The sequence below is a fragment of the Nilaparvata lugens genome, chromosome Y (assembly GCF_014356525.2).
Source record: "Nilaparvata lugens isolate BPH chromosome Y, ASM1435652v1, whole genome shotgun sequence".
NCBI classification, from domain to species: Eukaryota; Metazoa; Arthropoda; class Insecta; order Hemiptera; family Delphacidae; genus Nilaparvata; species Nilaparvata lugens.
Genome location: NC_052519.1, coordinates 6,054,318 through 6,065,475, shown reverse-complemented (window position 1 = coordinate 6,065,475; position 11,158 = coordinate 6,054,318). Strand labels below are relative to the sequence as shown.

The 11,158-nt window shown below is 42.1% G+C and overlaps 2 protein-coding genes across 2 annotated transcripts; both read right to left on the bottom strand.

The window, feature by feature from the left end:
- Positions 1-633: 633 nt before the first annotated feature.
- On the bottom strand, positions 634-1,839 carry LOC120355117. The gene has a single exon (XM_039443437.1). The coding sequence runs from the start codon at positions 1,837-1,839 to the stop codon at positions 634-636; it is 1,206 nt and encodes a 401-aa protein (XP_039299371.1).
- Positions 1,840-8,526: 6,687 nt separating this feature from the next.
- LOC120355116 lies at positions 8,527-9,326 on the bottom strand (the record flags this gene model as incomplete). The annotated part of the gene is made up of 1 exon (XM_039443436.1): positions 8,527-9,326. A coding segment is annotated over exon 1 (708 nt), but the record flags the coding sequence as incomplete, so codon positions are not given.
- Positions 9,327-11,158: the final 1,832 nt, after the last annotated feature.

Below are 11,158 nucleotides of genomic sequence, written 5' to 3'. Positions count from 1 at the left end.
TCCAGTAGAGTAATCTGCTTATATCCATGGACAAAGATTTTAATTGGACGCTGCTGGTTCTGATCCAACCACCTTCCAACTGTTCCACGCACAATTTCCATCAAATCCAAATAGGGAAGATGTTCTGTCCCACAGCCTGACCACCTGAGTCCATGTTTAGCTTGATGTATACAGTTGTTGGCGATGATTTGCCTGCTAGTCTTGAGCAGAGACTCAGAGTAGGGAGGCTTGAAAAAGTAGTGATGAATAGTCACATGATGCTCATCATCCTGCTCCAGGATAGCCATCTCCTTCACAATAAACTTGTTGTCCAAACCTTCAAAACCTTGAAAGTTCATCAGGTATAGTGGTAGTGGCCCAAAAATGTTTTCCGCTCTATTCGATGACCAGTGATCTACACCACTTTCTGCTGTACTGTAGGAGTCGTCATCATTGAGTCCAGTTGTACTTGTAGAGGCATCTTTCATCAACGGTCGCCCACCAGTAACACAACTCACCACATCCTCCTCTTCCTCATGCGAAGACAGCTCCCCCTCCTCCATAAAGAGTCCTTTGTATCCTGTCATGACTGGCTCATTCATTGTCTCGAGCTCAACTGAGCAATTTATTGCTGTACACTGACTATATATCTTTTTATACTGATAGTACAAGGCCTGACATTGGCCGATACTCTTTAGTCATCTCATGAATCATCATACAGTAGGCAGTTGTATTACCTGGAATGTTTTCAGATGCTTCAAACTCAATCCTCACATCGATACTTCCAGTTTTGAGTGACTCATTTTGGCGGGAGCAATCAAAAGCAAACAGCATTATTTTTCCATCACCAATGGCATTCTTTTCAAACAGAGGGTTGCTTGCACGAGCATTACCATGGTTGTAGACTCCATTGAAAGCTGCATACATGTTGTAGATACGATTATCATCACCATCAATGCTCTCATATGGGTAGTATCTGTTGTTTAAAAACACTCGAACATCCTTCATATTACACTTGTCAAAGCGAGAACTGTTGGCTGCTGCCACAACTCGTCTTGCAGTCTGTAGCCCAACCACAATGTATCGTGGCTTTTCAAGCTGTGATGTTGACTTGACAGTCCATGTATGCTTTCTTGTCTGCGGTAACGTTGGATAGGTATACAACTCCCAATGTCGAAATGGTATACTGATGGGTGTATCGTTCTGTACAATCTGTAGCAGACGCAGTTTCACATCATCTGCCACTTCCACATAAGGCATTCTCCACAAAAGCTTTGTGATTGCTACATTGGTAGCAGCAATATTCACACAGTCGTGAAAGTTGGGGCTGACCCTCAATACCAGCTCTTGTTTCACATTGAGTAAAATCTGTCTAAAGTCTTCGGCAAAGCCTAGCAGATATCTCAAAGGCACATCCATGATTGTAGTGTCAGCTCCATTGGTGGCAAAATCGGCAAATTCAGTGGTTGAACTAAGCTTGTAGCCAGCTCCTTCCATCTTGGTCCACTCATCGCGTTCAAATGTAACAGCATTCTTCATTAGGCTGGTAACTCCAGGATTGCATATACCATCCACCTCCACACCATTGATTTCATAGCGTATCTCTGAAAACACATTGCTGAAGAATCCAGAGACACATGGAGTTCCGGCCACAGCAGCGTTGGCAGCTCCAGTCACAGTATACTCCAAATGTAGATAGCTCTCTGATGGCAGTGTGTAAACATCTTGCTGTTGAATTGGAATCCGTATCTCATCATTGGCATTATAGCTTACAGTATAGGGTGCATGAGAATGGTACTCAAACCCAATGATACTGTTGTCCAATGATGGTCCATTCTGTGTCACATCCAAAACTCCCATCTTCCTATTCTACTCGTATCTGACAGCCTCGTTCTTGCAAATACTTGATGCTCCTAGATGTTAACCTTGTCAAGGTTGATTGCTGAATGAATCTTTCTTTCCTTTTATCTTCTTTTATAGGCAAAGGAGGATGATGATGATGGAGAGAAGAAGAAGGAGGAGGATGGACTGCAGCCTCCATATCCAATCCTTGATTCCACTTTTCAAATAACAGCACCATTTCACTTGCGTTGTCTCAAATGTAAAGCAATATTTATTTCCTCGCCTCTATTATTTATAAGACGACCGTACTCATCGACTACTTGCAGTGTAATGCTACCAATCTGCTTGATGTCTATAGGTAAATAGATTACATTCTGCACAGTCACCACCATTTTATACCCTGGATCAACGTTTGGGTAAAACTCATAGATCACGTGATCTGTAATTCCATTAGAGTAAGATCCAGTCACAATGTTGCAGGTGATGCGTATCACATTAGGCCGACTGATTTGTACAGTATTATCACTTCTAGTAGATGTGTTGGGCTCTATGAACTGGGTATTGGTAAAACCCAACAGTTTCCCTATTGAATCTTGTGGTCGTAAATCCAGCTTAGCACTGCTCAAAACTATACACTTTAAGGTTGATGGATCTACAGTCACCTGGAAATCAACATCATTTTCCAACAGCCTTTGTGCAAGCAAGTCAGTAATTGTAGAAAATTCAAAGCTACCTGTTGGTAATGATACCTGTTGCAGAACCAAATCCTCCTTGTCAACAGTAGTAGCTGGCATTCTCCTTTTAGTCCTTTTAGGCAATACTGTTCCATCCTTATCATCATCATCAGACTTGCCAGGTTTATGCTTCCGATGTTTAAGCACCTCGCTCCAATACTCTTCAAATCTTGCTTTAGCCATCCTCCTTAGCTCATCATGTGTTATCTCTGCACTAGTAACACCCTTCTTAGAAATTCTATTACTTGCATGAAAATGTAGTACATTATTGAAACCTTCCTCAATATTAGGTATTGAGTTGCAACTTGTAAAGCTAATCAGACCAATTTCCCATTCACCACTGCTCACATCAAGTGGTGGATAAAAGTCGCTCCTTAGTATTGATGTCCTACCTCCAAAACATAGCATCATGTTGTTGCCTGCTCAACATACAGTTGCACAATGAGTAGCAATCAGCCTACACTAGACATTTATAGGGACGGAAATAATGTACAAGAGAGATAGTGAATCATTTATTTATTTTCATCAATCAAAAATTGTAAACAAAAATGTCCACAGATGTGCGAGTAAAGATCTTCCTGCTACTGATCATAGTTGTACTCAATCCTCGATGCTGGCTTCAGTCCTTTGTGCATATAGTCGATAAACTCCTGTGGTGGTCTCAGGTTGCCAAATCCATCAAAGTAGTGAGACACATCAACCTTCTTCACATAGCACACCCAATGTGTGCCAGCTCCAGTGCTGGTGTCCAGGTTGATAATGCCACATTCTCTCCTCCAGGGTCCATTCAATGGTAGAGCATCCCGCATAAACACTCCTCGAAAGTGCTTTAGCTTCAGTCGACATGCATACTTGTAGAGATCAGCATCGGTAAGTGCTCGATCAGGTAGGGCAACTAGCGTCTTCTCTTGCCGCCACATTGACGGCGACGTGCCCCATTTCCCTGCGTCCTGCGTTGTTGTCTCAGGTAGAGTCCTTTACCTTTTTTACCAGAACATCTCTTTACTCGTTTTCGATCACGAGTCTTCGTTGTCTTACGTCTGCGGTGTACTCCTCCACCAAACTTTGCTTTAGCCTTCATGATGTTGGTCACTGCTAGTGCTGCAGCCTTCTCAAGTACTCCTGCGTCTGCAGATTTTACCACACTCCACGCTCGATCTGCCAAAATGTTGTCTGCTACTGCTCTGCTTGATGTATCACTGCTCCTCGAGTAAGCAATGTCGTGCTCCTTACAGGCTCGATCAAGACTATTTATACCGGGATCGCCTCGTGCCAACCGCTTCTCTAGCTTTGTACCTGGTCCACAGTACTGGTAACCGGGGATGTGTAGTTCAATAGGCAGAATGTCAATTGCCTTGTTCACCAATTTTCCAGCACTCTTTTTAACTATTGAACCTGCAACTTTTGCAATTGATGACAGTACCCCTCTTCCCTGGTACCTCCTCTCTCTCCTACATCCAGTCATTTAATGTTTCTTAACGGTTTTAGCAGTTGGTTTTATACTTTTTTTGCTGTGGACGATGTTTGTGCTGGTGGCAATGATGTTCCAGGTGGTGTTGTAGGAGGGGGTTCCGGTAATCCCATAAGATCTATGAAACGTTTCTTCATTTCATTGGGTGACAATCCCTTCATAGTTTTAGCATTTTTCGGATCTAACACAATGTCTAAATACAATGAAAACATTTTACCAGCAAACTCAATCAGCCTCTTCTCAAGATATCGATTGTTCACTCCATCAGTAGGCTTAATTGGATCCATCATATCGGTAAGTATTGAATCATTGAGACTTGTAAATACCTGTGATGTGGTATTGTCCCTTGTCTTTGGCAGCCACATTGAAATCAGTTCTCTACATGTTGAAAAATTGACAGCATCCCTGTCAGCACGTGGATTTCCCAAATTGGTCAAACGCCTGTAGCGAGCATTAATGTTTCCTATGGAATCCATGACTTGACTGCTATACATAAGCAAAGCAATGTCTCTTATATAGTGAAACTAGTATGCAGGATTAGCAACTATGTAGCCACCTTCTACCAACTCTTCTAAAATTGAATTGATTTCATTCTCATGTCCAGTGTTGCCAACTGCCTTGGACTGATCCAATAGTTTCAGCCTGTCCACAAGTTCATTGGGATCATTGTAGTAGACATACTCAATCTTGGTACGGTTGTTGGCCACCATATTGAATGGTGCCACAAGTCCTCTGCCACTGACCTTGCTATATTTGGGTTTAGCATTATTGAGCAGTTTATGGATCACTGTTCTATACTTTGTATCATTCGAGTTTTTACTCTTACCATCCGGATCATGATTTTCCTTATACAAGTTTGTAATGTGTAATATCCGAGTGTATGCCACCTCATCACTAGCCAATGGAGTAATGGGTTTCTTTTTGAAAATGGGTTCACAAAGTCCATGTGTTGCATCAAATCTAGTCATGTTTGAAGGATTGTTAGGGTCAGTCAGAACAATCTTTCTTCCATCACTTCCAAAGGTTAACAGTTTGTTACCCAAATAGTAGTCATTACCAACAACTTCTGGTCCATATGTTTTGTCAGAGCTGCTATCACCACTCATAGCTCTATGGAGATAACGCCCCACTGGTGTTCCAGTCAATCCAACCTCGGTCATTGCTTGTCGAATCCTCTTTTGGCTGCTGGTTAGTAATGCTTCCTGAGCAGTAGCACCCTCCTCCTCCTCCTCCTCATCCACATCCATCACATCACTTCCATAATCATTGGCACTTGCAGATGGCCACAATTTGCGTGCAGTACTCGAGGTACTTGGAACTGGGCTTAACTGCGAAGCTTCTCCAATCCCTTCAAAGGTCAAAGGAGTCTCCTCACCAATTTTGGGCAGACGTCTTACCGCTTGTTTCAGGGGTCGGGACAGCAATGGTGTAGGTGGCGGTGTATGTGGTGCATGATGACCTACTGCAAAACGTCTGCGATGTGGGCGTGGCTCTGGAGATTGTTCATGTAGTGGTTGTGCTGCTGCTGCTGCTGCTGCTTGGCTGTGGTGGTGGTGGTGGTGGTGTTGCCAAATGCTGATTGAGAACTTCAACTATATTGTCAAGTGGTTCAGTTAGTGGTTTAAAGTGTTCCTTGTGTTTCCTTTTGATGTTACGTCGCAACTTTGCAATTGCCTTGATGGTTGGTGCAATCTCTTCTACAGTCTTTTGACGGTGTCTATTGCTGGAGACGTCCATCTTGCTCAGTGTACTAACATATACTGAAGCTCAACTAACACTATGCATCAACTAAATACGTATCAAGTCCATTCCTGTAGCACCCTCCATTTCTGTCCAATGTCCGATCAATCACTAGGAATGAGTGTGCACCCCCCCACTGACCAAACCTTGTTACACATATCCTTGAACTGATCAAAGGTCATGTCAGCGCCAACATGATCTCGGTACAAGTGTTTCATGTTTAGCTCATCCTGCTGAAACATGACTAGAAAGTTTGCATTGTCACGAATCAGCTGTTTTGGAATGTGGCTATAGGTCTGCGCTAGATAAAACACATCAACGTCACTGTGTCGGCCTGCACTAAAGTACTTCCTGATGGCATCCTGCTGCTCACAAATCACATCGTCGAAAATAATTATTGAGTTGGGTGGCAGCTCATGCGGGTGGGTATTTCTTCACTTGTATCACACTCGACATACTTTATTCCATTTCCCGCAAGTCCTTGCATGATTGTGCGGAGCAGCTCATACTTGGGCTGGAATGTAGTCTTTGAAAAAAGGTAGATGTTTGAAAAGTGAATTCCTTTCTCATCGAAAAGCATGTTGAATAGTAGGTTGGTTTTGCCACAACCAGAAGGTCCACATATAATACATCTCATATGATTGGGGAACAATGGTCCATGACGCTTTTTCTTTGTATCCATTTCCACCAAGCCACACCCCCTAATCACTTTGTCAAAATCGATAACTCTAAACTGGTTTTTCTGTTGCACAACCTGTTTCATCTTACACAAGATCGTTCTTATCAATCCATGAGTCGTGACTGGAGCTATATCCTTTCCAGCGTACCAACAGTTTATTCCCTCTTTTCCTCAACACTTTTTCAATTTCGAAAACACTGGGCACTTTTGTCTTTACAATTTCTTCAGAATAGAATCCTCCTTCAATGGGTTCACCTCTATAGTCCTCCAATTCATAAGTTACAGGCACTGTAGGTCGCACACGTCTTACTGTGAACAGTTCATTAGTCCAATTGGCTAGATATCCCTTGTCAAACGTCTTTTTATACTTGCTGATTCTCACTTTATCACCAGGCTCAATACTCTGACTAGGACCTGGATAAAACTTGTTTTGAGGTTTGCTGACCAACTTTTCCTTATATTCTTGCCTTTGTTTGCTGAGCCTGGAAAGCAACAGCCTCTCATGCTTCTTGCTCTTAATGTCAACTGGTCGCATACCTGTTGTTCGATGGACCCGTTCATTATACTCTTTCAAGAGTGAGGTTAGGATGCCTGTCCACAAATAGGTTCCTTGTTCAGTAAACTTTGTCCACATAAGATGTTTGAGCGATCTATTGAAACGTTCAACTATAGATGCTTTCTTATCAGAAAAAGTTGAATAATGATTGATGCCATACTTTTGCATAAGCTGTTGAAACTTACTATTAAACCATTCCTTTCCGTCATCAGTTTGCAAATTCTTCATGGGATTCTCTTCAAATATAGGCTGCATTGCCTTAACCACTTCATCAGCTGACTTGCTTTTAATTGGTATAGCAAAAGCAAACTTACTAAGACAATTGATTATTGTAATAATATATCTATAGCCTTTGTTCTGTCTTGCATATGGTAGCATCTCTACAAGATCAGCCTGATAAAGATCATCAAGACCTTTCACAGTAACCATTCGTGTAGGGAACCTCCTACGAGCCTGCTTGTGCAGCTCTCTCGCTATAACAGTCTTATCCATACTGACTGATAAAATCTATGTCATCAACTTTAAATAGTCTATTATGCTAATCCAAACATTCTCCATATCCTGTGGAAGAGGATAGAGATTGCAACTTTTCTCTTTTCATAACCTCTACACTTTGATAGTGCAGGATGTGAGACGCCTTGTACTCTTACTTCTACATGATTCAGAGGTTTGAGCAATAAGAGACAGTTGATTTGATACGATTATATTGTAGTCATACTCTAGTACACATTGGATACAAAGAATATTATCAGACATATATAAATAACATCTCAATCATCGAGGTTTAACAGCACATAGTCAAATAATGGTCCTAGATTAGTACACATTTCACAAAATGCAAAGCTATAAGGAAAGTTCAGAATCATCATCTGTCTATTGTGACAAGGATGAAGTGTAGCTGTTGGGAATGTTGAAGAAATCACATCAGCAAAATTCTCGAAAGTTCCAAAAGGATCATAATATCCTTCTCCAATGTTGAATAGTGGCTCAACACTCCACCTTGCACTCATGACAAACATGCAATCACCGCAAGGACATGGTGATTCAGGATCTGCTGGCGCCATTGCTGATTGAAGTACTGGATATAGATGTTGTTGACAGCCCATGTTGATAGCAGGATGAGCACACCTCGACTGACTTTGTAATAACTGCTTCAAGGAATTCCAGCGATGTGAATGATGGGTGGAGACAGTTGCATATGCGCAATGGATTGTTGACACTTCCTGGCATGAGGTATGACGTCACTTTTCAAGCAATTTTCTCAAAATGCTGTACTGGGATGCATCACCTTCTATTTTATAGTCATTGGTCATATCAGCAGGCTCATCATTTGATAAGGGACGTGGCCGTTTAGCAGGGATAGTACTGCTTCCTGACTCATTGACTTTATCAATGAGCTCATCATGTGATGAGGAATGTAACCGTTTAGCTGTTGTAGTACTGCTAGCTGCCTGAACCTTGAGAATTTCTTGAGAGTCAATCATCTCTTTCTCCTCCTCCTCCTCCTCCTCCTCCTCCTCCTCCTCTCCTCATCCTCCTCATCAATGTGTGCTAGAGTGGGGATCTTGTAATGTCCATGTGCAAGAGTTGTAATTCCATCATCTAGAATATACCTCTTCTCATCAGCTTTGCTCAGTGCCTTCTTTCTCATGACTTGAGTCATAATCCGATGTTTCCTAGTGCCAAACATCACTTGTTCTCTATAGATATCCTCATCACCATATAGACAATCTAGATAGTCTTGGAAGCCTATGTATCGTTCAGCATCTGGGTGTGATTTTGAGAGTTCTCGCCCAAGTATTGGTCTCCTCACTCCTTTAGCTTTCTTTATCAATCCACTTGTCAGCTGATTTGGATCACTATTGTAACACCTACAGGCATATAGCTTCGATCGTAAGCCTACATACTCAAGTGGCGCTCGGCCAGCATATTCATCTTTAAACTTACCAAGCACCATTTTGTTTGCATCTGAATAGCATGGGTGGTCTGGAGGGTACTCTGAGGTGTCAAAGGTATCTTTCAGTTGTTGGTTGTTGATGATGTCATTGTACATGTCCTCTGTCTTGACAAGGTAGAACAAGCTATCAGTATCTTGATATAGGAGTTGAAGACGGTCCTTGTAGATGGGCTTCATGATGTTATAATGGAATTCGTACATGAGGGTTTTGCTGATGTCAAGCACTGATAACCCTATATAGATTGGCTTGTTGAGCTCCACTTTCTCTTTATGCATCGTAACAGCACAAATATTCTCTCCAAATATGATACGATCCTTGTACACTGGTCGAGCAATCAGTTTCTTCAATCGCTTCTCATCATTCACTAGCTCCATGCTCATTCTTTTTTGCACATTTTCCATTGTCTTACCAAAAACTGCATTGTTCATAAGTTTGAAGAAATTTTTCTCAAACTTATTCTTTGACTGTTGTCGAAGTCTGGTGTTCAGCATGATGTAGGGTGCTAGGAAGTCCTCCTGCTCAAACCCTTACACCTCGATGAACTTTAGTGATTTTTAATCCATGCTGTACTGCTTGCTTGAGGGTGCGGTAATGACATACATATCGTTCGCGGTTGCTTAGAGCTGTCATGAGTCGTACATGATTGGATTTAAGAGTTTTTTTGTTCTCTGCCAGGAATGGGAAGTCGTTATGCTCATCATGCAATTCAGAAGGGTACTCAATGTCCACCTCCAAGATGTAGCCAATCTTTTGAACATCTCCAACACCCTCAATACCTCTGCTCACCCCCTCCAACTCATCTTTCTCCATCCACTGGAATTTCCGGCATGGAAGTGGTTGGCACATTGCCCAGCCGTACAGGTTGTTCGCATCTGTGTACAGGAGATATGATGTAGGCTTCTCGGGGTCAATAGGCGCTCCTGTGTAGGCATTGTTGGCTACAGCATGATGGTGTATACAATTGTTATTCCTCCTCTGATACCTCGCTCGATAAACATGTACATGTCATAGTCAGTAAGGAGCTCAAGCTTGACTTTAGTATATTTCAGCATGACATCAAAGGAAAAGCCTGGAGATGTAAAGTAGTGAGCACAATCCAAATCATAAGTCTTCATGCATACATCGCGGAAGCTCTCAAAGACATCAGCCAACAGGAGAACATCTGTTTTCAAGTATAGGTCACTGTATTCTCCAGAGTTCTACAACTGAATTGGTTCCATACAGTTTGAGCATGTTCATAATCATCACTGCTAACACTCCTATCAACCAGCTTGCTGAAAAATGCCTCTTTGGGTGGTAGCAATGTTTCTTCGAGTCTCTGCCATGAATCGCAGTAGTTGTATGGAAACACTCCTTTCCTTGAGACAAGGCTCAATTTGTTTCCAAACACCTTGGCAGTATGTGGCAGCACTTTGGACAAGTCTTCTGGATTTGATGCTGATTTGACTAGGTTGGTGACCAGATTGTCTAAACTATCAGGTGTAAACCGGAATGTATCGATGAATCGAAGGTGCATTTTTGGAGATATTCGTTTGGTGAATGATATATACTTTTCCGACGAGTTTGGGATGACAAACAGCTGATCCTTATCTCTACCCAGCTCTGGAATAATAAGGTGTGTATCATAGTTTGATGAGTTGTGGAGAAACACTGGTATGAATGATTGTCGTTGTCGCTGCAGGTTGCATTTACGGCATAATGCATTCCGGTAGATACCAGTTATATGACAATGGTCATACACATTATCTTCATTGAACCGTTCATTGCAGGCCTCACAGAAGTCGGCTGCATTATGTTGTGCTTGCTCTCTTTTGGTTAGTGGGAGCAACTTGATATTCCTGCAGTCAATTGCCTCATCTAAATCTTTTGCATACATGGTGAGGGTCTTCATGAAATGTTCGGCAGCATCAGGACCCCTGTAGACAATTGGCTCATGAGGGATTAGGTTAGTGATTGTCAGCCAGGAATCTTCTAAATCAGGGTCCCGCACAAAGTATAAGCAGTAACTCATTGCCCGATGATACTGGATAACTTTGGTAGCTTTACCGATCCATTGTTCATTGTCTTCATCAGGCTTCTCCAGGATGCACTCAAAATCAGCGTATGCTACAACAGGTACTCTATACTTTTGCACATGTTTCTCAAACTTCAAGGTCGGAGGTTTACCATCTTTTCCAACCTGTGGCATGATGATTCTTG